At 38.2% G+C, this 23048-nt stretch overlaps 1 protein-coding gene across 6 annotated transcripts in view; it reads left to right on the top strand.

Annotated features, from left to right (window-relative positions):
- KIF13A (kinesin family member 13A) overlaps window positions 1-23048 on the top strand; it is a 108498-nt gene that overhangs the window by 43189 nt on the left and 42261 nt on the right. For all 6 annotated transcript variants that reach the window (XM_017808507.1, XM_017808505.1, XM_017808506.1 and 3 more), the window contains exons 4-11: window positions 3954-4014; window positions 12610-12702; window positions 13213-13393; window positions 14395-14482; window positions 15709-15843; window positions 16358-16470; window positions 22029-22140; window positions 22527-22739. In XM_017808507.1, coding sequence (XP_017663996.1) covers window positions 3954-4014; window positions 12610-12702; window positions 13213-13393; window positions 14395-14482; window positions 15709-15843; window positions 16358-16470; window positions 22029-22140; window positions 22527-22739 — 996 coding nt within the window. The remainder of the gene's footprint in view (window positions 1-3953; window positions 4015-12609; window positions 12703-13212; window positions 13394-14394; window positions 14483-15708; window positions 15844-16357; window positions 16471-22028; window positions 22141-22526; window positions 22740-23048) is intronic.

Raw genomic sequence — 23048 nt, 5'->3', positions numbered from 1 at the left:
TAAGCTTTTTTTTTTTACAACTGTCATACAACACAGACTAAAAATACTGTGCAATGTCAAACATTGGAACAATAGAGCTGGGAGAAAACCTACGCTATTCATCCCTCCATTCAAAATTTTTTGTTTATAAGCTCCTACTATAGCGTGGCAGGTTCCTGGCAGCTTCCTTTTATCTAACTTTCTCTTTTAGATGCTAGGATGAATTATGACGCATAGAATCTTGCAAAAATAAGAAAATTTTGAGGCTTGTTTGTTAGTTCTCTGTATAATTTAAAAGCCCAGAATAATTTTGGGTTCAGTTGTGAGAACTGGCCAACACCTGTGCGAACTTAAATCTGCTTGTAGTTGAATGCCAATACAGACATATGAGGTAGATGTATGTCTTTCGTGGGTTTCCCATTTTGCTTGTCTTCTGAAAATTGTTAAGCTTCCTGGTACAATGGCTATGGAATGGACATCAGAGCAGTAGGAAAGCAGAAATACTCATCTGTATAGTCACAGAGATGTAGAGGAATAACTGAAAGTTCATGAAATCTTAGTGGAAATAAAGGTAGCAATTTTAAACTTTCAATTTCATACAAAAAATACTTACCTTTTATTTTTCTTTTATATTAAGCACCTAAATGGAATAGATTTTCCAAAATGTAGTTAAAAACTAGTTCATATGAGGTGCTTGAAGTTTAAAGGTTCTGTTTGTGTCACAGATATCTCTGTTCAAATATTTTTCAATAGTAATTTTGATATAGTTAGTTGATACTGTTTTGATATAAGCTGGTAAATATCTTTGCTAAAAAGGCATTTTCAATGCCCAGTAATGCCCAGTTTGAGTATTGGCCATTGAGTCTGAGACTTGAATGTTAACAGAACTTCTGATAGCTTTGATAGTCATGTTGACAGGGGGTTTAATACCTTCTTCAGGGAAAAAAAAAATAAGAAAAAATAATTATTCTGCATACTTCTGTCAGAAGAAAAAGTAATACCCACCATTTCTGTTTTCAAGGAAGAATAATCAGTGAAGATGGGAGAAGGAAGGGAGCACATTAGAAAAGACTTAAAAGGTTTCTTTTTCATAACATAGGTTCCGTGTCTTGACCCCAAGTATGCTTGCATGCTCATCTTGGGACTGCATGTTCTGCCATTCCTGCACTGGGGGTTAGAAAAATATAAAATAGTTATCTTTTTGATCATCTTTTCTGTAGAAGGGTCACTCTTCACGTAGGGCGCTGTTCTACAGGTATTTCCTGTAAAATGCCTTCCTCACGTACACATGGAAGAGCCTTGCTGATTGGGACCAAGTATCTTGCTCCTGTATGCCTTATCTCTTACCCTGTTAATTCTTGCATTTGCAATCTGTTTTCCCAAAGGTCTGAGTTGCCCAGAAAATTGTTTTCGTTGCGTGCTTCCTTAAAGTATGGTTGCTGGAAATGTTCAAGGTAGCTGTTTTGTCATCACTAATCAAAGTAATTTTTAAGTATTCTTCTGCCAGTTTTAATGGAGAGAGGAGTTTTGCTGCAGCTGCTCTACATGTTTTGCAGATAGTGCATACCCTAGCAGTTTCTGCCTTTCTGCCTGACTCTTTAAAAAAAAAAAGTCATCTTGTTACTTCTGTTAGAGGGATTTGGCAGTTTTCCAGAACAGATTTTATAAATAGACTAAGTCCATGCCCTGGCTTTTTATGTTTGTTATGAAAACATACTAAAATGCTATATTTACATTTGTTTTATCTAGAGGCAGAATTTTAATCTTCCTATTGCATAATCATTTTTGACCTTTTAAAAATCAGTCTGACCAATTTTTATCTCTTTTAAAAAATCCCAATAAAAATTGCTTTTCTACAAGAAACTCTTGGCTATAAGCACATATTTTAGTTTTAAGAGTCTCTTTGCAAGATGAATGTTTAAATTAGAAGTCACTGAATGATCCTGACATGATTTTCCGTGTTAACCAAGGGGAAAATGCATAGGACAATAGATTAAATTGGCCTACAGTACTGCTGTATTGACATTTAAGTCATTACACATGAGCATGTGTAGCTGGGTAACCTTTTTAACTGGTCTCTGTGATCCACTGCAGATAATGCTTAGTTTTAAGGGGGGAGAATCGGCACCTGGTAGATTTGGATACTTACAATAGAGTTCCTTTTTTGTAATTGAACTGCTTGCCGTTTGATCATCGGAGAGATTAGGTATTGTTACTAAGTCCTGTGAGGAAAACTTCCATAGAATATGAGATGAGAAACAGTGGTTCTTGGACTACAGAAGTTAGAAAAAGGGTTAGAGGGTTCTTATTGATGGCAGGTTTTTATGCTTAGATTTGAAGTGTGATGATCAAATGCACAAAAGTAATTTAAAGTGCCCCCTACTTATGCAGATGCCTGAAGACAAGGTGAAGTAACTGCTGCAATTTACTTGCGGTTCAGTGGCCAAATTTCATCTTTGACTCAGTCACATCAGGGAACATCCTGACTCATGAAGTTGTCTCTTTCTATTTGTGCTGCAGTAATGACTCAGGCCTCCCTTTAGATTATTATTATGGGTTTGTTTGTTTTCAGAAGGGAATTCCAGAACTCATTTGACTCTTGTGGACTAGGTGTTGTCTCAGTATCAAGTCCTCTCTCAGGCCATCTGATGTGTTTTGCATTAAGCTGGAGGAAAGGGAAAGGTGAGGTTACTGTGCTAACCTGGTTTTATCCTTCTGGAATATTTGCAGCAATAGACATTTTGGGAAGATGTCTTAGATTAGATTACAACATATCTGTAGATTAGATCGCATTGTAATTTTGAATTGCAGGGAGTTCAAGATGTTCTTGATTCCCAAAAGCCAAAAGAAAATCATCCTTCTTCTTCCTCACCTCAGGACTTCTCTCTAGTGAATTTGGGTGTTTCTGCTAACAGAGCCTGTGGCTATTGCTCTACATTGACATGCATGGATTGTCTCACTAAGGGGATCAGCTATTGGAAGACCAGGCAAAGAAAATTTTGACCCAGGCAAAGTTTTATTGAAAAGGTGGTTTGAGATTTTCCCCACCTTTTGTGCTCCCAAAGCAGAAAGCTAAACCAGAATCTATATCGTTAACTCATCCACAGTCAGTTTATCATGGCAAAATGTGGAAAATACACTGCAGCTTAGGTGTGTTTGTGGCCATATAAAGCTGTAAAAAAACAATGTTAAATGTCTACACCATGATGTTCCCAAATGTGCAGAAAAAGGAACTTGGATGAAATCCCAATGTGTTAAGTGGTTTTACAGGACACTGTTCCAGGTCTGCAAGCCCACTGAGCACAATATTGAACCTCATTCAATTTCTGCCTAGCTGGAACTCTTTACTGAAGTGATTTTAAGTGATCTTTTTATTAGAGCAGGCTCTGATAACTTGTCTCTCTAATAGAGCTACATTTTCTATTTGTAGTTTCTGAGCTTCCTCTGCTGAGATGCAGAACTGTACTCTTAGTTTAGGCAGGTAATCTAATACTGTTTATTTGCTCCTTAAGGCTTGTAAGTAGTAATGATCTTCACTGAGTATTAGAAGGCCATCCCATGGTAAAACTTCTGTGCATATTGTGTTGATGTCTGCCAAATAGTCATCTCACCAAATTCTTTATATTGAGTCCTTGTGGTGCTGTTTCCTTACTGTTGGCAGAAATGTTTGTTAGTGTTAGTGCCTGAAGAAGAGTGGAGTTAGATATTAGGTTTTGGCTGTGTTTTGAAACCTGCATTAAGGGATAGAGTAAGGAGTATTTAATATAGTATTATACAGATAGAAAAGAAGTATTGTGGTTTGCAACTCTCAAGATTTCACGAAAGTATTCCTGCTAATGAAGCTTTTTTACAGTTCTGATTTAGGATCTACAGAAACAGTAGAGACTAATTACACAGTCACAGATATGTCCTGCTTTAAAAGAAATGTCTTGTAGCCAGAGGATCCTAATTTCTCTCTTTATGTGCTTCTGCAGGTGTTTGCCTTTGATCACTGCTTCTGGTCCATGGATGAATCAAACACCACAAAATATGCAGGTAAACTCTTTTTAATACATTGGACAGTATAAATAATTTGAGAACATATGAGAGTTTGGGCCTTTGTTTTGTGGAGTTGGTTTGGGGTTTTTTTGCACTGTGGAGTTGGTTTGCGCTTTTTTTGCATTGTGGAGTTGATTTGGGCTTTTTTTCTGCATTTTGTACTGCGATGCTCAATTGGCTTCTTCACAGAAGCAGGAATCTCATTTTTACAGGATTGATTCATCTGACTGCAAGCCCCTCAGCTGAGAAGGAATGCAAGTTTTAAAGTACGCAGTACACTGTTCAGGAGGGATGCTTTTACATCTAAGCTGTAGTGTTCTTTTTTTATCACCTGAAAGAACCTTTTGTGGTGATTGTTTCTGCTATTTAAAATCTCATTTCTGCGTCAGAAATTTCTCCTGATTGGTGCTAGTGATGAACCTATGTGTTTTCAGTGCTCTGAGAGGGGAATAAAGCGTGTTCTCCTCAGACAGTGTAGTTATTTCAGGTCTTTTAAGTCAGTCATAGTCTGATCGTTCATTCCTACTGTGTTTTAAGCAATCAGCTTTGTGACTCCTTCCTTCCGAAAGCTGGATAATCCGTGCAAGATTGTAGTTTTCTCATAACTGGATTTGTGTGTTAGCATATTCATATTTTATAAGAAGATTTCTTTTGGTGGAGAGGGCTCTGAATGCTGCAATCTCAAAGCTGGGGTTCATGGAAAAGAAAAAACCCAGCATTCAGCTTAGGTATTCATATTATGAAGTTTTGTGGCCCATAAGATCTTGAAGGTTGATAGGGTTAATTACCTCAAAGTTTGACATCAGAGGTCTCATAAACGACCTGTCATATATGTGTGTTAAAATATATCTCTGACTGCTGTAGCCTCTGATGTGAAATCCCAGATTGCACTATATCATGGATTCCACTACATTTCTTAATTGCCTGAGCAAAGAGAAGCTTCTTCAGGGAAAAAAGTTCTGCATCAGTTCATATTTCAAGAGCTGTGTTTGCACTGAACAGGTGCACTGTACAGTAGTTCAGGCTGCTAGAGCCATTAGAGCACACATCACCTCCTTATGTGCCTGCACACCTCTGTTTCCTTTTAAAGGAAGGAGGTGATGGTGTGCACCAGATCTTGGCCCCATGTGCCTCTAGTGTTCACGTGGGAGCTGCACCTGTTGGGTAAGCCATGGTGTTAACCCACTTGCAGAGAAGAGAGAGAGCAGAGAAACACCCCTAACTGGTTTCTGTCTCAGTTTAACCCATCTCCAGGTGGATTCAGTGGGGTTCTACGTCTGTTTATTTTTAATTTGAGTCAAAACAAGTTCTCTGCAGCCTGTTTCAGAAGCTGTAATTGAGTATGTCTTATCTGAAGTTTTATTATCTGTATATAGAACAACCTCTTGTTGGGCTGGTCTCTGGAAAGCTGTGGCTCACATCTCTTCCATTTTTCTTACTGTCCAAAAACCTATGAAGTGTTTTTTTGCCTATTCCAGTTAATGTTCCTGTGTGGAAAAAAAGAAAACCAAAACAGGTTTTTTTTGTTGGGTTTGGGGTTTTTCATTGTTTTTTGGGGTTGTTTTTGTTTTCTTGGAGGGGAGGCTTTGGTATTGGTGGTTTTTTTTCCCTTTTCAGAAATATGCTAAGAATGTGAGTTAAAAGACTTGCATACAAAAAACAATGCTTTCACTGATTTTTTTTTTTTGTCGTTGTTGTATGGTCTTGAAGCTAACTTGTGACTTCCAACCCTCATGTTCTAGAACATAATGAATTTGACACAATATCGAAATAAAAGTAATTAAAAAAACACCACCAAAGTGTTTCAGACCTAAGTTACTGGGGTGTTGGCTTGTTCACCTGCATGTGCATGAACTGATGTTATCCTATACTTCAGTAATATTTCTTGGTTTAGAGCCAACAAACCAAATGCTGAAATGACAATATTTCAGTTTTTATATATTAGTAATATTAAGGCTGCCAAAGTCTGTTTCACAGCTTGGCCTAAGTTACTGTGCATTTTTATAAACAAACAAAAAAATCTATGATAACTGGTTTTGGTTGGGGTTTCTGATGATTTCTTTGCTTTGTGGAACAAACCCCAATGGTCCTTGCAAATATACATGTTGTCTATGTCCAGAGATTGTACTAAAGACTATTACAGAATTAAAAACCTGAAAGAGTCCAAACAAGCCATCTAACCACCTGAGTTTTTTAGCTAAACTGTAACCTCTTGGATGCTGTACTACAGAAGGGTTAGTTAGTATGGCCAGACTTCATGAGCGAAGATTTGGGAAAGGTCATTAACCCTTTGAGCCTGCGTAGTGGATTTTTTAGGTGAGACACAGTGTGCACTGAACTGAGCCCACCCTTTAATCCTGAGGTTCATCTGCCGGGGCCGAGCAAGCTTGGACAGTGGCAGTGAGGTCCTCAGAACGTAGGTTTGTTTAGAGTGACCTTCTCTTAGATGGATTGCCTTACAGGGCTGACGAGCTCCATCTGCCCGGGGGGCTGGGAATCGAACCCGGGTCGCAGCGGTGAGAGTCCTGCACCCTAACCACTAGACCACCAGGGGCCCCACTACAGAAGGGTAGCTAAGTGTATTAAACATTCCCTGCCCAAAGTAACTCTCTGTGAATGTGTTAAGTTTAATGTCATTGACAAGAGCAGGGATTAGTTGCACAATTAAAAAGAAACATGTGTAAAGCTTGAAAGCTAAGTCCAGAGTGCTTGAAAATGTAAATTGCGTGAGCTTCAGGCTTAAGTAAAATTCTTAAAATAAAAAAGCTATGTGCAACAAATTTAATTACTTGAAAAACACTTTTACGCGTCTCACAGAAATACAGTGGAAGATGTGACAGTGAAAGGTTTAACAAGAGATTCTCAAGTACTAGGTTACCCTATCAGTCATTGCTCTCTGTGCAAAACCAAAGCATGTTCATCTTGCATTATGTTGAAAACATACATTGTTGGGTATATTGTACTATATTAAAGATTGACACATGTGACATCAGAAAACACACAGAATGCACCACAGACAACATATGCCTGAGTCCTGTGTTGACTTATATGGCTAACTCTTCCATGTTGTTATTTTGTTTTTAATGCCAACAAACCCAAAGTTTATCCGCTCCTGGAAATGCACATTTATTACAGGATCTATAAAACTATCACACATGATTGGACTGGTTTCATTTTTGACTTTGTTCATTTATCTGCAGTAGTACCAGCACTTATTAATATTGTTAATATTAATAATTAATATCTTGCTCAAGAGCGAGATTCTTGTATGGATAAACTTAATTACATGGGTAATTGGTAACAATTCTCAGGCTGTGGGGAAGCTAGGCTAACCCTGAGATGGGATTAGCCATCTCTTTCTTTTACCCTAAACTTATTCTGTAAGATATCTTCAGCTTCTTTGGCTGAACATAAAGTTTATTTGGTTGTACTAATTTTCTTTCTGTACTCATGTTCAGGAAGTACAAGTTTAAAAGTACTTACCTTATCTTTCCAGCAATTGAAAACATGGGAATTGTTGCTGTTGGTAACAGAATTGCTTTTTTAGCAATTTTTTTTTCCCACTTAAGTGGAAACTAAACTAAAGTGATCCAACAATATCTCTGACAGAAATAGTGCAGGCTACCTTCATATGATGAAAAGCGTCCTGAGGGCACCTTTGCAGCTGTCCTTGCAGGACTATCTGATAAAGACAGCAAGGAGTCTGGAGCACGGAATAGGAGTAAGCTCTTTACAAGACCTTTGTGGAAGTGATACTCTGATTTCAGATACTGCAGAGGATGAACATGAACATGAACATGGCTAGGCTTCGCGAACGAAGATTTGGGAAGGCTCTATCCACATTTGCTACAGACGCACTGGTGGCTTATGAGGCCAATACGTGACAGACATATCCGATTGCAAAAGGCACAGCAGAAAGACTCCTTAGATGGTGTATTCTGCAATACACGGTTCTTTCTGCGTTGCCTTTTTTCCTCAAGAGAGATCCTGTGTGTGTTCTCGAAGGAGACAGCTGCGTTATAGATGGTGTGTCTCCAGGCCTCCCGATTCGAGGCCATGAAGACTCTTTAACAACTTTATATCCTATGTTAGAGATTGCAGGATCATAGAATCATGAAATGATTTGGATTGATGTGACATTAAAGACCATCTAGTTTCAACCCCTTTGCCTTCAACAGGGACACCTTCCACTAGACCAGGTTGCTCAGAGCCCCATCTAACCTGGCCTGGAACACTTTGAGGGATGGGGCATCCACAGCTTCTCTGGGCCACCTGTGCCAGTGTCTCACCACCCTCACAGTAAAAAATTTCTTCCTAATATCCCATCTTAGCTTTCAGTGAAAAGCCATTACCCCTTGACCTCTCACCATATGCACTTGTAAAAAGTCCCTCTCCAGCTTTTACATGGGCCTCCTTCAGGTACTGGAAGGCTATAAGGTCTCCCTGGATCCTTCTCTTTTCCAGGCTGAATTACCCCAGTTTCCAGCCTGTATTTGTACTTGGGATTGCCTTGACCCAGGTGCAGGATCTTGCACTTGCCTTAGTTGAAATCCATGAGGTGTACAGGGGCCCACCTGTCAAGCCTGTAGAGGTCCCTCTGGATGGCACCCCTTCCCTCCAGGGTGTCTAACACACCACATGGCTCAATGTCATCAGCAAATTTGCTGAGAGTGCACTCAGTCCCACTGTCCATGTTGCCAACAAAGATCTTAAACAGCACTAGCCCCAATACCAGCTGGCACAGCCCTCTTTGAATTTCAGAACTCTCTCTGAATTGCTCTTAAGCCTGAAAACTAAGTGTTTATAACCTGTGTTAAGTGGGGGTTTTATTGGGAGGGTGTTTTTGTTTGATATTGTTGTTTCTTTGTTGTTGTTTTTTGGGTTTTTTTTAATCCAACCAGGTAGCAGGTAGAGGGTGGATTACTCTGAATACTGATGCTGTATGTTTCTGAACAGTTTGGGGCTGTCATTCCAAGCAAGGAATGGTTACAAACTTCTGGGTTTGTGCTGATTATCATGTGCTAGCTTCTGCACCATTTTTCTCATGATTTAATTCTGAAAGACATAATTGGGTATTTAGTGAGAATATGGACCTCTTACTGGAAAGGGGTGAAAAAGAAGTCAATGAAATAGGTTTGGAGGAGGGAGAGGAATTTGATTAAAGGACAGAATGAATTTGCCTTGATCTGGAAGAGGGATGAGCTTTGTGTATAGGCTATAGTAGAAGTGTTTTGAGTGTAAGCAAAATAGCTTATTACCATTTGTTCTTGACTTGAATGGGTCAGGAGTCAGTTCATGTATAAAGGACACACCTGCTTGCCTTGAGAAGCTCACAGAGACAAATAACTGCTTGGCATTTTGTTCAAGAGGAGGATATTGAGAAATTCTCAGCAATGAGAACAAAGAATTCATTTTACAAGCCTGGACAACAGTAAGAGTGTATTGAAGTCTGTGATGAAGTGGATTTTTAAAAAGAAGAAAAGAAACCCTTCAGTTTGGGAAGGATTCAAGAGATGGCATAAATAACCACTTTAGCCCTTAGGCAGGCCCATTCCAAGGACCCCACACTGTATCAACTTGCCCTTGGATTTTTCATAAACTTCCTAACCTGCATCATGTTAGGCCTGACATCTCAGCTCTGTTTCTGCAGGCTATGTTGTCCTGAAAGGCCAAACACCAACTTTGAGCTAAGCTTTAATTGAATAAGAAATATGTATGCTTTCAGCACTTTCAGGTGCTGTATTTAAAAGGAAGCAAAGATGGCAATTGGCTTAAAGAACTGTAAGGTTCTACCCTCATGAGAGATTGTGAGTTGTGGAATTTGAGCATGGGCTCCCTCACAGCCTTGGATGTGCTTTCCCCAGCCTGACTGACTCCATGTCTGCCAGTCACCTAAAGCTTGCCAGTGTTCTGAGCAGAAGATGGGAGAGGGGATGGATATTTGTGGCCTTTAGTTCCCTCTGTAAGAGGTTATATGGTTTTTGCCAGCTGGAAGGTCGGGAGTCCCCATCTTGAACACAATAAGGGTTGGTGTAGGGGAAATTCTTCTGTTAACTAATTTTTTTTTTCTATATTTCTCTGTTTTGCTGTAAATTAAGTCAGAATCAAGTTAAATCCCCTGCTAACCTTTTTAAACACTAGGCATATGTGGAAAAAAAGTCCTGTAAATAAGGAAAAGTATGCATTGCAGGCAGTATAGGTTTGTTTAACAAAACAAAATTGCAGCAATGTAGATGATGGATCTGCATTATTTCTTTTGACAGTAAGTGCACATGGACATAATTTTGTATATTACGGATTTTGTAATCTGTTGGCAAACCCACTAATAAAATTCAGGGGGGAAACAGTGAGGTTTTGTACTGAAAAATATCAGAATCTCATGGATGATAAACTGTTGCCCTCAACAGTACACTGCATTAACAAATTAATAAAATATCCATAATTGAACTTTAGCATTTTCTATTCTTTTCTGTGAGTGCACTTAAAACCAATCTTATTTTATTCCATGATAATTCAACTGGATACTATAAACAACAGTCTTTAATGACCCATTTGTCTATGTTGGTATTGCTGAGTTCTTAAAGTATGTAATAAAAATATAATTTTAAAATTATATATTAGTGTCTAATTGACTTTCAGTTTGTGTTGACAGTTTGAAAATTAAATTTGTTCTGAAAAATAAATTCAGCTTTGCCTATGAGATTGAAACTGTGTTCCTTCCCCACTAAGGAGTTCAGTAGCTTATGCTTATTATAAGCATATACAGTTTTATAATATTTTGGTATCTACTTTTTTCCTTATGAATCATGGAGGAGGTTACTGGTTTATCGCTTGTTTTTTCCTCTTCTGACAAATGGTTTTATTCTTCACTAACAATCATTGTGTACTCTTTTTTTTTTTCTCACAATAATTATACTCAGCTTCAGTCTTTGCTTGATTTTGTGCTCTTACTCAGCAAGTTAGTATGTGGCCTCTTTGATGCTTGGTAACTACAAAATGGGCCCTCAGGAGCAGGTTAGAAACCAAATTTTTCTGTATTGTACATTCTTAATAAAATCTTTTGTTGATATGTTTTCTTCATTCATCAGTAGTTTAACATTCTTTATAGCTATTTCCAGGTTGTTGAACAGTGCTCTCTCAACATAGGTATTATCAAATGACCAAGTGATTCCTACTTGAACGAAAAGTGACTGAATGTGCATGGGGAAGGAAATGGAGTTATTCCAGAGTACAGCAGATTCTTCTCTGTTTTTAATTCCTGTATTCAGTAGGATTAACTGTGTTAATCCAAGACCAGTGACACTGGAATTTTAGAAATTCAACTGAAAAGATACACAAAGACCATTGTGTATGGTCTTTGAAATTAGGTATAGTTAAAGGAAAATAAAAGTAATGTACTTTCTTGTCCTATTTACATGCCTCTAAAATATTCTGCAGTCATTCCAGAGGTTGTTCTGCAGGAATTTTCTGGGCTACCAATTACTTGAGGATCATGAAGTATAGATATCCTCATGAAATGTATAACTGTATAGCTAGATTATTTTTTATGCCAGTATATTCCATTTTGAGAACTACAGAAGTCACTGTTGCATCCACTGTAAACCAGAATTTCTTGTAACTGACAAGTGCTGAAAGTCCCATACCCAAATGAGAGATGCAGCTGATTTTAGCTGTTCAGAAAGTCACCAGCAGTGAATGAGAGTTTTAAACACAAACACCAGAAAGTGAACAAATACTGTTCTTAGCTCAGCTCTGCTTGTTTTGGGTGTACACACAGCTGGTGTAATTCTCTGATCAGAACTCAAAGCAGACAACCCATTGACCCTCTTTGTGGTGTACAAACTCTGGGTTTTCCTATTAAAAAAACCAAACAAAACCCAAAAACCAAACAAAACAACCCAAACCAACCACTATCTGAAATCCTCCTGGCACAGGGAGACAATTTTCAGACTATGAAGTTCTGCAGCTGACGTTTCAAACTATGGATTTGGCGAAATCTATCCTCAAACAGCTCTGTTGAAGTCTGACAGCCTCCTAATGTGCATTTCCTCACTGAATGTCATTGGAATGCTTTTATCTTGGTTCCACTATCACCTTGCCACGGGAGGAATTACAGCATCTTATGGTGAAACTTGAGGCCAGTTCCCAAAAGAACAACTTCTAATATTCCTAGCAAGATATCTGTTGTGCCTCTAATGTCTCAGTTCACTAATGGGTTTCGTTGCAGTACTGTTACAGTACTCTCTTGGGCATAGTTTGTGATTAAATAATGCATATTACTTGCAAAAACTACACTTAAAAATAAAAAATTTAGACATCTGTGTTATTTTCTAAGCTTTCAACTTATGTAACACCTTTCGAAGAACTGCTCCCTTCACAAGATAATCAACAATATATTTAAACATGGGAAGCTGTTACACTGTGTTCAGGCAACAGTTTTGAATTTGTCACTCAGTTGTGCGTGAAATCACTTCTTCATTCATCAGTGCTCTCAGTAGAAAAAAGTAATGTGCAAACCTTTTTTTATTCATGTTTTCAGTGAATTTTAGTATGTTATTCAATTTAAAATATACAAACCCAATTATTTTCTAGGTCAAGAAGTGGTGTTCAAGTGCCTTGGAGAAGGAATTCTTGAAAAGGCCTTTCAGGGATATAATGCTTGTATTTTTGCCTATGGACAGACAGGTGAGTGTCCTGTGCTAAAGGGAGGAACACTTCGTGCATATGGGAAGTGAGAAGAACAAAACATAAATATTAAGATAGATAACACTTCAAAATTGTATTTTGAAATATCATAGTATTATATCTGAAGCGTTTGGCACAGCCATTGACAATGTAAAGTTCTTAAAAACAGCTCTGTCAATATGATCCTAGTTGCTACCTGTCGGGGTCACTTTCAAAGCCTGAAAGCAGTAGTTCCTACTGAAGGCTCATTCAGTCTTTTCTGTTCGAGTGTGTTCCAAGGGGTCCCCAGTAATGTTCCTGCTGAAAGAAACCTTTAAGATAATTTCTCTTTTTGTTTGCCTGTGCCTTGTAGTCCAAAGAGAAAGCTATCTGTCTGGAATAGCATGTCATGTTGTTCTGATATGTGCTTCTGGAGGAATAAAAAGAGGATTAAAACATGTGCTTCTTGAACAAATGAGTAATTCAGAAATTACACTTAAAGCATTTTCTTCTCCTTTTTTTTTCCTTTAGGTTCAGGAAAATCCTTTTCAATGATGGGCAATGCAGAGCAGCTGGGTCTGATCCCACGGCTCTGTTGTGCTTTATTTCAGAGAATCTCTGTGGAAGAAAATGAATCTCATACTTTTAAAGTAGAAGTGTCCTATATGGAAATCTACAATGAAAAAGTCAGAGATCTGCTTGACCCAAAAGGGTGAGTAGTTTCACTCTCCCCCACAGCCTTCCTTATTTTTGTCTAAAACTATAAAAATAGAAATCAGTTTTGCAAATCCTTGAGAAGGTTTTTTGAGACTGTATGTTTATATGACTTCTCTAGAGAGGATTAGATACTAAACACCAGAAAGAATATTCATGTAAAGCTTTTATATACTGTTGTGGATCAGTTTAAACATTAGGCTATCATCCTAATAATACAAACAAATACTGTATGAGGTGGTTTACCACCAGCAAAACTGCATACAAGCAAATTCTGGAGTATTTCTGCCACATGATCCAAACAGTATTTGGGTAATAATTTTCATAAATTATAAGGAATTTGGAGCTTATTTACTTGGTTTTCATGGTTTAGATGCTGAACTCTTTGAACATAGAAGGGTGACACTTCAGAATATACTCAGGCATTCTTTCTTCTGTTTTGTCTACACAGAAATACTGGTTAGGCTCTCTGACTTGGAGATTTCTATATAAGAGGTAGTTTGATAGGATTTTTTCAGCTGACCATTAATATATGTGGTATATATTTGGATTCTTGAACATAATTGCAGGAGGTGAAGAGGTATGCAAGTTAGTTAAAAAGGTAGATTTGAGACTTACTTGATATGTGTCAATAAAGTGTAGAAAATGCAAGATGAATTGAAGCTTTAGCAAATTGCTGAGGGGAGGATTTTTAGTTTCCTCTCTTTTCTCCTTATTCTTTTTGCCAAATAAGGCATTTCAGGTTTTGCTACAGTCACAAATACCAGGGTGGGAGGATGCATTAAAAATAATTCACGTATATAGAGTAAAACCGGTTAGATTGGTTTGAGTCTTTATTGTTACTTTGAGTTACAAATTCTGGAATACTTTCTTCCTCTTGTTACAATAAAAAGGACATAAATTGGCTTCTGCTACATAAAAGATACCTGTTTCATATGAAAATTTTTGGATATCCATGGTAATCAGTAGATTGTACATGAAGTCTACTTTATTCCATAGGAGTCGGCAGTCCCTCAAGGTTCGAGAGCACAAAGTGTTGGGACCATATGTCGATGGCCTGTCTCAGCTGGCTGTTACAAACTTTGAGGTAAATCTAAACCCGTGACAAGTTTATAAATAACACCTATGTACACAAGCAAGAAGAATCTTATAAGAGATGTCTATCCAGATATTTTGGCTCTTGAGTGATTATGGTCTCAGACAATTGCAAAGGTCTGTAATGCTTTGGGAGTATTTATTTCATGTAGAAGCACTGGTTTTGCCTTTATGTAAGTTAAAAGTATAATAGTGGTATCTTATTCTTTTGCAGTTTTCAATGCACATGGTTTATGCCACAAACACAATGTTTGCTTGACATGGAAAATATGAGGCTTCTAAAATAAGAATATTAGTCTTCCAGCATGAATTTCTTTGATTTTGTTATTGAATACTACCTTCTATTTTATATAGGTGTGTATATAGGTAATTCATAACTTAAATCACAACAACATCTGAGTCCACTTGATTTACCAAAACATATTGAAATAAATTAGTATTGTAGAAGCCAATGAACTACTACAGCTCCAGTGGAAATAAGCAGAGCACTGCAGTTTGGAAATGTTTTTAAAAAAATGTTCATTCTTTGTGTAGTATTATGTGGGAACCATTTTGCCTTTTTATGGGGGTTTTTATTTTTCTGAAGCATCTGTGTATATTATAGAGATATGAAAACTGCTTTTGCAGCTTTTATGGCAAATTGCTTACTTTGAAAGCACACTTTCTTTGTTCAAATTCTAGTAAGTATTGTTCATACTTAGTTTTTGGCTGATGACTTCTGAAACTGTTTTGGAAGACTCAGCAAGCACATATAGCAGTCTTGGCATAGTCATCTTTGTTTTACACATGTGAGAAGGTACAGGCTCAAGTGAGCTAACTTGAACAAATTAAGTGAAGATAGTATTAATTCAGTAAAGAGATGCCCTGTGTTCACTGTAAGTAGATCTGTGTTGGCTTGATTACTGCCATTAAACAATATGATTTGTGATGTGGATGTTACCAATGTATTTCAGCAGCAGATAAGGAGAAGGTGAATTGACTGTAGTTGCTGGGCTTTTAAGTGCAGCATTTAAAACAGAGATATGATTTAATGTTGTTCTGTGGACTTACATACCCTCTGTACCACCTCAAATACATCTTAAAGAATTTTCTCATTGCTTCTACCTTCCCTTCTTCCTCTCTCACATGTACACACCCTTCCATCTACATGGGAATTTTGTTCAGCAAGCACAATACTTGCTTTTATCCTAACATCACTTTTTACTCTTTTTGCTCTAGGATATTGAGTCACTGATGTCAGAGGGAAACAAATCACGAACAGTTGCTGCAACCAACATGAATGAAGAAAGCAGCCGCTCTCATGCTGTATTCAATATTATAGTGACTCAGACACTTTATGACCTGCAGTCTGGTGTATGTATTTCTGTTGATTAATTTATGAAGTTATGGTGGATTCTTCTTTTTTCTGTCTCTTACATATACATTATCTGTTTAGCTGTGCTTTGACCTTGTGCTTGATGCCATGGGGCCCAGTAATCAAGATTGAGAGAGCCCTGGAAGAATGAGGAAGCACATCAGATAAAGCAAACATTTGGATCACTTTTTAAGATTATATTGCCACCATGAAACCTTTCTAGGTCTTAACTGTTGCTGGAGTTGGTATGTTTTAGTGTCCTATTCTGCCAGTAAAGTTATTGATGTTACCACACAGCTGATTCTGGTTCCTTAGTGCCTCAGGCTTTTACTATAAAATATATGGGTGACTTTTAAAGAGCTATAAAAACTCGTGACAATTCCTTCTCCTCTCATATCTTGAACTTGATACTTTAATCCACATTATTATAAAGAGCAGTGTTTCATGGTGCCAGTGTTAGTGCTTTTTGCCAGTGTTTCTTAGCTGTTGTTCTCCCATGTCCCATTTGCGCAGAATTCTGGAGAGAAGGTCAGCAAGGTCAGCCTGGTGGATTTGGCTGGGAGTGAGAGAGTGTCCAAAACAGGAGCTGCAGGAGAACGCCTGAAGGAAGGCAGCAACATAAACAAGTAAGACATGGGTATACACAGGATGCAAATCCTAGTCTTGAAGAAATCACTGTTGTTTCCTTGGCCTCCTCTCTTGATGTGCTAGTCACAAGTCAGCTCAAATGAGCTTCATCAGGAGCAGTTCAATATGGCTCTTTCAGCTGCTCTGTGCTGAGCACCATGTGTTTCCTGACATTGGCATAGGGATCCTGATTCATACTTGACTCAGACGAGGGCTATATGAATTTTATCTGGAAAAAGTGACAGCAGTGCTCTTTAATTAAGCATATACCTTTTGTGACTCATTTATACACCCTGTCCCCAGGCTCATGTGTTCGTCTCATCATCTGCTCAAGGAAGAATGCAAAGTTGCAGTGTTGAATGGCTTTGTTCCAACATGAATTAAAATATGTAAGGGTGTAATGTACAGTTTAAGAAAATCGGATCAGAATGAAGCTGTGTTGGTTTAGGATTGCCTTGGGCATTTTTGCTCAAGCAATGACAAGTTTCAAAGGATTTTTTTAACCGTAATTACTGTGTTATTGTCCAAAAGCAAGAATTTAGCACACTATTACCGCTGTCTTAAATATACTAATCTTCTGGGAAAGAAAGAGTCTAACTGTTCCATTAAAAGCTACTGCTTTTTCAATTTAATTTTAAAATGTTACAAAACATTTTGGTATTTAAGTTAACAATGACGGCACAAAGTGTGTATGAACAGCATTCACACTTAAAATGATTTAAATTTACCTTAAATTTAAATTGTTCAGTTTGAACACGTTTGCTCTTTCTAGCTTAATTTCTAATCTGCTTTGCATTTATTGCATCACAGTGGTAGCCACAACCGGCGTAGTCTCAATGAAACAAAATTATGTGGCTCTGTTTGCCTAATGGCAAATATTGTAACCTTACCCCGCAGGTTACTAGTTAAATCCAGATTGGTTTTACTAGAAATTCTATTTGTATTTTGCATAAACAAAGATGAAGTTAAGTGTTTCTTTCTAAGTCTTGTGAAAGAGTTCAAATGCCAACCCTCCCAACAGCTATTAACAAATCGCAAGTGTAGCTATAGATACAGAAAGACTTTCACCGGGTTTTTTCCTATTAGGATGTTTATTCAGTGTTAAACTTGTATGGTATCAATGCAGCTGGGAAGGCTTGTTTTGCCCATGCTGAACCCCTTTGACAATACAGGACTTCAGATAAAAGCGCCAAACCTTTATAGAAAAGAAAAGATTTTAGGAAAAAAACTGGACAGCTCTACATTTTCTATTCAATTAAATTCTTATATGCTACAAGAATATAATAACTTATATGCTATTACTTAGTCCATTTATTAAGCATTCTCTATGAAATACCTTTTGGAACTGACAGGCAAAAGAGGATTCCTAGTGCTGTGCTTGGTGTCCGTTGTTAGATTTTTACTGTTCAGGCTTTAATGAATGACTTTTTAAGCCTCAGAATTGATGGACATGTTTTATCAGACTAGTTCTTCAGAGAACATTGTGTGCGATCTTCTTTGGGGTGTGATGCACCTTACTTATTAGGGAAAGATAATCATCTTTTCGGGAGTGATACTATATACTTAAACCATAAACCATATACCTTACTACGTCAACCTCTTTTCTTATTATTTTTCTTTTATGAAAAACCCAGTAACGTGTATTGGTAGCATGTGTTATGTTTAATGAGATCAAAAATGGAGCTGCTGGCAAGTAAGTTTGCTGTTTGTGCTGTGTTTTGTTGCCTTGAAGAACGTGGAAATAATGTACCTGTTTATTTACAAAGCAGGGAAAATTTACACTCAGCTCTGTGTACCAAAATTGCATAGTGCAACATTTCACCAATCTCTGCAAGTGTCTGTACTGTTTGTTTCTGATGAAAACTGGCTAAAGCTGTGGTAGATGCCACCTTGGTCCCACAGCTTCTCCTGTTGAAAACACTCTTTCCTATCTTGGGGACAGTGTGTTGCAGAGCAGGGGTGATGGACTGCTCTCCCACTTACTGGCAAAGAAGAGGGTGAAGGGCCTTGGGGGGAAGCCGTATGAGGAGTGGCTGAGGGGACTTGGTCTGTTCAGCCTGGAGGAGACTGAGGGGAGACCTCATTGCAGTTACAACTTCCTTGTGAGGGCCAGAGGAGGGGCAGACACTGATCTCTTCTCTGTAATGACCAGTGACAGGACCCGAGGGAATGGCCTGAAGCTGTGTCAGGGGAGATTTAGGCTGGATATTAAAAAAAGGTTCTTCACCCATGGGGTGGCTGGGCACTGGAACAGGCTCCCCAGGGAAGTGGTCACGGCACCAAGCCTGACAGAATTCAAGAAGTGTTAGGATGATACTTTCAGGCACATGGTGTGACTCTTGGGCATGGTCCTGTGCAGGGTCAAGGGTTGGATTCAATGATCCTTGTGGGTCCTTTCCAACTCAGCATATTCTGTGAAACAACAGAGAGATGTGTCATTTTGTGGCAACATCTTCATAAAGTTGTAACAGAGGGGACTTCTGTTTTTTTCTGAGATGACACAGAGTTGTCTTAGTAAAGGAGGTTTTTGGGAGACTTGCCATACCTCATAGAAAAGCTGGATGTGCATGTTCCTCTGCAGGATGTGCTGGTTCCCATACCCAGGTAGAGGTGCTTAACAACTCTTTGTGGTGTAGTCAAAGAATTTCTAGAACACAGTAGTAGGAGGAAGCAGAATAAACAAGCTGTCAATTAGTGGCTACAAAAAAATACTTTCTCTGAGCAGTCTGCAGATTTAACTCTGATTAGTAAAATAATAGCTGTTGCCATTTTAACTTGAGAATTCGAAAGGAAGACTTTAAATTGTAGTCGAGGGCAAGGAATGGGCTGGATCAGGTCTGGCTCCAAGCAGCTCTGAGGGAGGTTTTTTTGTATTCAGAGTTAACAAATAGAGAAGTGGATTCTGCTCATTGAAGAATTTGGTTGTAAATTGTACCGAAGTAGCTTGAACGGGTGTCATTCAGGGACAGAGATGTTCCCCTGCAGTGAGGAGGCACCACTTCTCTTTGAATGCTGCTGACTCAGGCCTGTGGTGGGAGTGTGCAAGCTTCCCACTGCCTGCTAGCAAGGGCAGTCTGGTCATGCCTGAGGAATAGGGACAAGGAGAACACTGTATAGAAATGGCACTTTCCTGTAATCTTGCACCATACAAGTCCACTCTGCTGCTTCTAAACTGTCTCAGTCTGCTGTGCACTGTGGGCTTAGGCCTTCTGGTTGATTCATTATATATAAGTAGCGTGAGATAGCATCAAAGTAATGACAGATCTCTGATGCATCATTTAGCATGAAGCAAAGCAGCCTATGAGCCCTGTAATTATTTTGTTGGGCAGCCATTTCTTTTTGCTGCTTCCCTTAAAGTCTTTAAACAGCTTTGTATTTTGAAATCTCAAACAGAGTGCATAAATGATTCCAGTTCGGCTTTTATTGCAGATGTTAACAGTTAGTCTTAGTCTTAACATAAAATCACGATTTATAAGGAGGAGTAATATTTTAATGTTTTTTAATCCCATGTTGATAAACTGTAGCTTATAATTTCCTGTTCATTAAAATGCAGTGCCCGTAACTCAGATTGGTATTGCAGCCTTGCTGTGAAATAGTTTTCAGTCATAGGTCCTTTTGAAATCCCTGTTCTTCCTATTTCTCTTCTGACTTCTGACAGTCCGTTTCTTCCCCCACTCTCAGGGTTTGGCTTTGGTTTTCACATTTACCTTATGTAAAGAGGGAAAGAGAAATCAGAGGAAAATAGTCCTGAGTGGTTTTTTAATTTATGCCCCTTGGAGGTGGACTCCATTGGGAGTATGCTGGTTGTGCTGGAGGAGGTTGCTATAGAGCCTCATAGAGCATCCTACTGTTTGTTCTCACATGTTTAGCAAGCTGTCATCTCTGTCTGTGGAGAGAAGAGACTAGAGACAAGAACTAATTCTCCTTTTCCTGTCTTTCCCCCACAGACTTTCAGAGGTTATTAGGCTTTTCTTTAGGTCACAAAACTAAAACTAATTGTCTTTTTCTTTTCTGTGAATTTCTCAGAAGTGAGTTGGAAAGTTATCCTATAGACAAATTTACCAAATAGAGTGCTCTCTTGGGAGATCAGATTACCTAGCCTCCCCTTAAATTTCTTTTTCTTTTAATTTTCCTCTCAGGTCTATGCTATCTTTATATGCAATTAGGGACATCTTCAGTGACATATGTAATGTTTTTTGTTACCTTAGCCTTGGATATGTTCCTTGGAATATTCTTCTGCAACATTTTTGTCATTTTATAAGTGTTATTTCTGAACCACTGGCAGTTTCAAGCAGCACTATGACTGTTATAAAAATTATGCAAATGCTGTCTATTAACTAAAATAGTACTACCTTTTTGAAAAGAAAATGCAAGTGGATGTAGTGGAACAATACAATTAAAGATTTATTTGACTATCTAATTGCGATGCTGATGAAGTTTTCTTTGGTAGTTATAGAGAGTAGCCAGATTTTTGAGCATGAGTATGACAGACCAGTATACTCTTGGGCTTCAGCAATGTCTGTTTTAAAACCCTTTGGGTGTCTGTTTAATGTTCTCAGGCTTCTCAACGAGCTCATTATCTTAAACATACTCACCCCAAGAGCCTTGATGTCACTTAAAATTTACAGAGGATTGTATAAGAATTGGATAATATAATGCACATCTGCTTCGCACAGATTACTAATATAATCTGTTGGTAGAAGTTGTATATGTACCAAAATGAACAAGTTAGCTATTTTTTTCACAGTTCTAAAGTGTTATTTGGGATGTAGCTTTCTGCTAAGCAATTTGGGGCTTTTCTCTTTCACACTTGTGCAGCACTTTTGTATCTGGGAGATTGTTTGGTCTATTTCCCCCACAAGAAGCCAGTGAGGCTCTACCTCAATTATAAGCCAACCCATCTGTCAAGGGACCTCCTAATCAGTCTTTTCTGATGAGCAGCCTTCTATTGTTGTGTGATGGCTGGCTGGTCACTGGTTCACCAGGGCAGACTAGTTATCCCGGGCCATAGCTGGATTTGTTTTGAGGATGCCTCCTTTTGGCTAGAGAATTGTTCAGTTTTAGTCTCCATTTGAGTCAGTGTTCTTAAAACATTGTTCCCAGAGACAGAAGTTCTTGTGCTTCCAGCGCTGACTTGTAAGAGTGTCATGAGTCAGTGTCCAAAACAGAAAGATTTTTATCCCCTGAGAAAAGGTAGGTGTCTAAGCAAAGGCAGTGGTTCTCCATGTACTGTAGCAGTCTGTTTTACACTTTTCAAACTATTTAAATATTTCAACGTAGTCTCAGTCTTTCTGGAACATGGTCTTGGTACCAAATGAGATGAAACACCATAGATACCATTTTTTTCTTCCAAATAGGTAACTTTAAAGAAATACATTGCCTTGTTTGGAGCAGGGCAACAAGCTGGCTGATCTCCTGTAGTCATTTCCAACTTAAATTATTCTCTGATATTTTATAATTGGATGTGAAGTTCTGCAGAGCAATCCCTTTTTATGTGTTTTAGTAAATCTACGTTTGGAATATGTGTTAAACCTGTTCTGCTGTTTTGCATTTATAGATCACTTTCAACACTGGGCTTGGTTATATCATCACTTGCTGACCAAGCAGCAGGGAAGGGGAAAAACAAGTTTGTGCCTTACAGAGACTCTGTACTCACTTGGCTTCTCAAGGTAATTTATATTTTCCGTTCACTATGTTCACAAGATGTCAGCTTACTAGTTTGTAGGATCATTGTAGTATACCCCTGTGTACACGGACTTCTCGTCCTTTGAGTGAAGGAACTCTCATAGCTACAAGTTATTCAACATAATATGGACAGCTAAGTGTATCTTATGTTAATTCTGTGTAAAATCCTATTTGCCTATTTTCGATTGTAATGGAATCAAAGGTGGTAGAGGTGGCTGGGAATGTTTTCGGAACATACTAATTAATTTATACTCAGAGTACTTTTCAGTGCCTAAATAGTAAGCTTTAAGTATTTTAAATCTCTTTGTAAAGACATTGTATAGTATCAGAACCATTTTTAACCCTCAAACTTTCTGTGGATGCACTACAGGACAACTTGGGAGGAAACAGCCAAACTGCCATGATAGCCACTATTAGTCCAGCAGCAGACAACTATGAAGAAACACTCTCAACTCTGAGATATGCAGACAGAGCCAAAAGGATAGTTAATCATGCTGTGGTGAATGAAGATCCAAATGCTAGGGTCATCAGAGAATTACGTGAAGAAGTTGAAAAACTGAAAGAACAGCTCTCACAAGCTGAGGTAACATTATTCACAGTACAATGTAAACTGAATTTCCCAAGGAAATGTCAAATTCTGTTTGGAAGACTAGTTTTCTTATGAAATGAGAGAAAGTCATGCAGCCATTCTTTTTTCTTTTATTTATTTCTTTTTTAAAATAATTAACCTTGTTTCCTCAATCCAACATAATGTGTGCTTACTTTTAATAACTTTTAAATGAGGACAACATTGTACTCATGGTGACCCTTGTCAGACTAGACAGTTCTTGAAGAACTTCAGGTCAAACAATAATTGATGCAGCACAGAGAAGGGCTAGTGTACAACTTCATT

This window comes from Lepidothrix coronata, unplaced genomic scaffold (assembly GCF_001604755.1).
Source record: "Lepidothrix coronata isolate B3197 unplaced genomic scaffold, Lepidothrix_coronata-1.0 Scaffold23, whole genome shotgun sequence".
Classification (NCBI taxonomy): Eukaryota; Metazoa; Chordata; class Aves; order Passeriformes; family Pipridae; genus Lepidothrix; species Lepidothrix coronata.
Note: the sequence above shows the minus strand (reverse complement) of the source record. Positions and strands in the feature narration are given on the sequence as shown.